This window comes from Typha angustifolia, chromosome 4 (genome assembly GCF_048772165.1).
Source record: "Typha angustifolia cultivar Huaian chromosome 4, ASM4877216v1, whole genome shotgun sequence".
In the NCBI taxonomy this organism is placed as follows: domain Eukaryota; kingdom Viridiplantae; phylum Streptophyta; class Magnoliopsida; order Poales; family Typhaceae; genus Typha; species Typha angustifolia.
The window spans coordinates 8888536-8894825 of record NC_133242.1 but is presented as its reverse complement, the minus strand read 5'-3'; the positions used below and the strand labels follow the sequence as shown (position 1 = coordinate 8894825).

The 6290-nt window shown below is 32.8% G+C and overlaps 1 protein-coding gene across 1 annotated transcript; it reads left to right on the top strand.

The window, feature by feature from the left end:
• Positions 1-2304: 2304 nt before the first annotated feature.
• On the top strand, positions 2305-3878 carry LOC140759021 (squamosa promoter-binding-like protein 4). Its single transcript, XM_073095470.1, has 2 exons — positions 2305-2741; positions 3350-3878. Exons 1-2 carry the CDS (start codon positions 2404-2406, stop codon positions 3546-3548), a joined length of 537 nt encoding a protein of 178 aa, XP_072951571.1. The 5' UTR covers positions 2305-2403; the 3' UTR covers positions 3549-3878.
• Positions 3879-6290: the final 2412 nt, after the last annotated feature.

Here is a 6290-nt window from a genome sequence, read left to right as displayed (position 1 = left end):
ATCCTATAACTAAATTAAATATTTGAATTCTAGGCTAAGCAGTTTACTATATTGGTTAAAGTTTGGTAAGATATAAGTGTTTTTGTATTTAGGGAATGTTTGTTCTTTGTCTAGCACATATCTAACATTTGAGCTTTTTAAATAATAATTAGAAAAAAAAACATTCTAACATCTCTACCTCCACCATTTTATAAAAATTTAATAAATAAACTACAAATTTAAAAAGGAAAGAGCTTGATCATTATATTAAAAATTATAGCAATATGGAGTATTTGGTATTGGATTAGTTATCCCATTGCCCCATGTAATCTCATGTTTGGCATGAAATTAATAAATAAGATAGGAGTCCTAACGAGATGCTATATACCCAAAAGAAGGGATGGGACATAGCATCCAACCTAGGAGGTGGGATGAGATGATATATCGTGAGTGTAGGGATAAGGATCTTACTACTTTTTTACCCTATATAAGAAAAAATAAAGTTTAGATATATAAGTAACAAAACTATGAATCTTTTATTACTCAAATTTTATTTTTATTTTTTTATTAGTAGTAATTTTATATTTTATATTTATTTCTAGTATTGTTATATTAAAATTTTACAATTTTATTTTCTTTATTATATATCTTTATATAACTTATTCTATTATTTGTGGTTCTTTTGGTTTTATTCTGATTATTTTGAATTGAACTTGTTTAATTTATATAATTAGTATAATATTTAATGATATAATTTAAATTTTATATAATTAATAATAGTTTAAAGTAGTAATTGATGTTACTAAATTTTTTTATTGAGGATAATAATGTAAGTTTCGTTTAGTTGTACCATATATATTCTTATATAAATCAAATGTAGATTAGAAGTACTTATTCTCTTTTATCTAATCCTATAATCAGACCAAATACATTTTAATAGTTTGACGACACACATAGCTTAAAGTCTAGGCTAGGTAACTTATTATATTGACTAAATTATGGTAAGGTCAAATTATCTTTGTATCTAGGGAGGGTTGGTTTTTGTCGGCCCATATATAGCATTCGAGTTTTTGAAATAATAATAGTAATAAATAAAACATTTTAACATCTCCATCTCGACCTCCACTATTCTATAAAAAATCAATAAATAAACCATGAACTTAAAAATGAAAGAGCATGGTTATTTCTATTAAAATTTTGTAGCAACATGGAGTGATTTGGTATTGGATTAGTTATCCCGTGGGCCTCCCATAATATCATGTTTGGTACAAAATTAATAAATGAGATTAGAAGTCCGAACGAGATGCCAAATTCCTAAAAGAGGGGATGTGATATAGTATCGTACCTACCTAGTAGGTGAGATGGTTTATTTCGAGTGGAGGGATAAGAGTCTTATTACTTACTAATATAAGAAATAACACATTTAGATACATAAATAATAAAATTAACAATCTTAATTACTCAAATTTTATTTTTATTTTTTAATTAGTAGTATTTTATATTTATTTTTAGTATCTCTATATTAAAAACTTTACCTTTTACTTTTTTTTATTAAACATTTTTATATAACTTATTCTATTGTTTGTATTACTTTTGATTTTATTTCTAATTATTCCGAATTGAACTTATACTAATATTTATATTTAGTATATTATAATTTAATAATATTTAATGATATAATTTAAATTTGTGATAATCAATGATAGTTTAAATTAGTAATTGACATTACTAATTTTTATCGAAGATAATAATATAATTTTATTTAGTTATACCATACATAGTCTTATATAAATCAAATGTATATTAGAAGTATAATCCTATAACCAAACTAATCGCATCGTAATAGTTTGACAATACATACGACTTGAAGCCTAGACTAGACAGCTTATATTTATTTTATAACGACCTTTGAGCTTCTTAAACAATATAATAATAAAAACCATTCTAACATCTCCACCACTATAAAGAAAATCTAAGAATTTAAAAACAAAAGAGTGTGATTATTCTATTGAAATTTATAGCAACATGGAGTGATTTGGTATGCTTTCATGGTCCAATGTGGGTTCCCTTATCCCTTATCCCTTATATAAATATATATTTAATATTTATGCCTCTTGTTACCTCTTTTTGGCCTTTGCTACTTGCTTAGCACCTCCCTAGTGCCTAGTCCCTAGTCCCTACACCCTACCTATCCAATCTACTACTACTGACTGCGTTAAACGGAAAAAAGGAAAAAGATTAAAAAAATAATAATGAAAAGAAAAGAAAATGGCGGGTATTGTGTTGTGGTCCTCACAAGTCACTCCCCTTTCCTTTTCACCTTTTTTTTTTTCTCCTCCTCCTCCTCCTCCTCCTCAACTCCGATCCATTCACTTTCTTCCACTTCCTCCTCCTCCTCCTCCTCGCTCCCAACTTATCCCCTCCATGGCGACTAAATCCCTGACTCCCGACCCGAACTCCAAGGATAAGCGCCGGAAGGATCCGGCCGCCGCCGACGAGGTCGACGAGGAGGAGGAGGACCTCGCCGGCGCCGGAACGGCGGCGGAGGAGGAGAAGAAGAGGAGACCACCGCTGGCAGCCGCGAGGAGGGGGTCGGGAGGCGGCGGGGCTTCGCCGCCGTGCTGCCAGGCGGAGAAGTGCGCGGTGGATCTGACGGAGGCGAAGCGGTATCACCGGCGGCACAAGGTGTGCGAGGCACACGCCAAGGCCGCCGTCGTCATCGTCGCTGGCCTCCGCCAGCGATTCTGCCAGCAATGCAGCAGGTGCGACATCCTTGGTCTTGATTTGATCTCGCCCGTCTCTTGGATAATTCGCGTGTGATAACAGTAAAGATTTGATTTCTAAGTGTTCTTCCGAGTTTATTCTTTCAGCTAGTCTAGCAGAAGTTTTGATCTTTGTTTACTTGTGAAGGTAAATGTTGGAATTACTACTCATCTCTGCTAATCTTCTTGTCTACTCTGTAAGTAAATGAGTGGAAACAGTGAAGAAGAAGTCATCAAGAATCCAACAGTTAAACAAATCTTCCTTAGATATGTTGGCACAAGTAACACTTAGCTCCATCTATGTAAAGTTTCCTCTTTTTAAGGTTTGCGAGTAAGATCGCTGTTTACTTCTTTGGAGAGTTTTGGCATTCATACTTCCTAAAAAGTATTATATGAGCCCGTGCTCTGAAGTGGTGATTGTGAATTCATTCATCTGTATATTTTGAAAGAATTGAAGGTTTTTGATATTTAGGTAAATATACCTGTTTCTTCAATTTTGATCCTTATGTGTGCAATTTGGGTTAATTATGCAAATTTGCCGGCAATTTGGGTTCCACTTAGGGCATTGCATAAAATTTACTCATTCTTCTGGAAATATACCCTTGCAGGTTCCACGAGCTATCGGAGTTTGATGATTCTAAGAGAAGCTGCCGTAGACGTCTGGCTGGCCATAATGAGCGACGAAGAAAGAGTTCTTCAGAAGCTCAGGGAGAAGGTTCGAGCCGATGCAGGCAGGCAGACCAAGATGGGAGGATTCAGATGAACCTCCCTGGAAGTTCTTCATACAAGCATTTCCAGATTAGATAAACATGCTCTCTCTCTTCTGTCATCTTATGGCTTCCTCTGTACTATTAAATAGCATTACTGCTGTCTATCAATGTTCACTCAAGGTATGCACTCTGTCATGCTTTAAGCTTAATTATCACCACTCTCAGCCAAGTTCTGGTTTGTGAAATGGTATTATTACCTGTAAGAGTATTTGTGGCTAATGTATATGGATTAGCTGTACAAGGGTCTCTGTTTTACAGTTTATTTTCTCAATGTTCTTTTTCTTATGGTGGAAAGAATTCACCCACTTTCAAAATGAAATTCTCTACTAAAAAGCCTGTAGATGTCTTCACTCAATATGTTTGTACAGTTACCCTCTAATGTTTGATCTCTTAACTTGAAAATGGCTGCATCAAAGATGGACAAGAGGCTGTTAAAGTAGCCTGGCTGAAGAGTTCTGGTACTTGGGTTTACTTCATGCTTGACTGTAGATCTTTTCTACACTTCAGATGGCTGTCATGCAAGCATTACTTTGAATGCCTCTTTAGAACTTACTATTCTAGTTTATTTAGGACATTTTGCGTGTCATTGATCAAGTAGTACTATTGTTGCACAACTAAGAAAACCAGATCATGATCATGTATATCTATTAACAATTGTATTCTCATTCTTTTCTTTTTCATAAAGAACAGCTATAACTAGTTATATTCATCACAAGTTAAGTATAGATGACATGTGCACTTTTGCTTTTAGATTAATGATAATTTATGGTGAATCTAACCTTGCACATTCTTCAACTCCTCCAGCTGGATATTTCTTTTATCCAAGATATCTCTCACCTTTACATTTTGGACTTTGTAAGTCTTTCAAAATGAGAGAAGATGAAAGATCAGATGTTTAATAGCTTTGAGTAAAAATTATGTCTTTTCCATGGACTAACGGTTGCACATAGATCAAAATTATACAGATAATAAGTGGCACAAACAAAAGTTCAATAAGATTTTTTGTTTTCTTAGGTAATGAGATGACAGGATTTATATGAAATGCATGTATAACTGTGATGCTTTAAGCTTATCATCTATTCCAGCTTACTTCTGGTTGTGAAATGCTGTTACTTGCTAGAGTATATGTGGCTAATGTAGATGGATTAACTATATGAGCCATCATATTTTATTCTTTTGAAGGAAAGATTAAAAGTCTTTTTACACCTATGGTTAAGCATCCTAGATTAACTATTTTAGATTCTTACTCTTAAAATTGTATTTCTAATCTAAAGCACGGTATTCAAATCTTTGTCCGTAATCTAGAATAGTGGTACAATAATTATAATTTAATGTGATATAAAGTTAAGGTAAAAGTACAAATAATTGGTTGAAATTGACCAAAATATCTTTGATTTGGTATGTAAATTTAAAGTATTTTTATTTTTTGTAGGTATGCAATGCATATTTAAGTAAGAACTGAGATAGGTGAAAAATTGAGCCAAATATTTTTGTTTGTGGTATAAGATAAGTGAATGGTACAAGAGAGAGCATGGAAGATTTTTGAAATAATTTAGTCAATCAAAGGTAAAATTATAATTAGGCTTATATGTAGAATAATTTAAATAGTATTGCTGATCTAGAATAGAGATAATCTGATGTTTCTCTTTTGTAGAACAAGACTAGGATAAAAGACAGGGTTTTTCTTGTAAACATTAAAAGTGCAGGTTTGTAAATAATAAATATGTGGAAAAGGCAGTGTACTATAGTAATACTTAAATTATTATCTTGCTAGAAAGAGCATTCGATATTTGACCTCTAACCTATTGTGTTTTCCTGAATATTAAAACTTACACTGTGAAGGCTAACAGGGCGTTGGAAGAATAAAAAAATAGACAAAATCCTTGAGGGATTAAGGCATATTCTTTCTCTTTTCCACACCTAATGTCTGTTTACCAGCACTAGATTGGCAGGCTAACTAGTTACAATATTATATTGTTCAATAGACATGTGTACTTTGGACATCAATAATCTGGAATTTTTAGATTAGTCAGAACCCACTGGCCACAGCAGTCTGGAATTTTTGATCAAATCACTCATGCAGGAGCATTAGCCAAGCCAATCCAATTTAAAAGTAAAGCGAGTTAAAATTGCAATGAAGGGTTTAAACAGTAATTAAACAGATCAATACGGTAAAACTAGTAATTAAACACTAAGCAGTAATTAAACAGATAAGACACTAAACAAGTAATTAAAACACATTAAAAATAATAGAAATTAAACAATAATAGTAATTAAACAGATCTAACAATTAAACAGTAAACAAGTGAAACTAATTAAACAGATCAATACATTCCATGACTGCACACTCCATGCATACAACTGCTCTAAGGATAGACACAGATGACAGTTGGGGAGGCAAATCAGGCAAGTTAACAATGCTAAAGCACAAGACATAAAAGAATAAGAAACAAAACCCGATTAGCTGAATAATCATCTAATTGGCCTTCATGGCAATTAACTCGAGTACCTGAAGCTAGCATGAACAACTTTTCGGCTCTTTAAAGCTGCTGCTTTTGTTTTCTAATGACGAATGGGAACGACAAACAAGCTTGAAGGGTTAAGAATATCTCATAAACAAGATTTAAGAAAATCAGCATTAACAATTCATCTGATAACTTCAAAATGCTTGTATTTAACATAATAGCAGATACACATGAACAGATAGAAAGCCTTCCCACACTCAGGTTGCACATCTATCATAATAACAATTTATCTGAGAACTTCAAAATGTATTTTA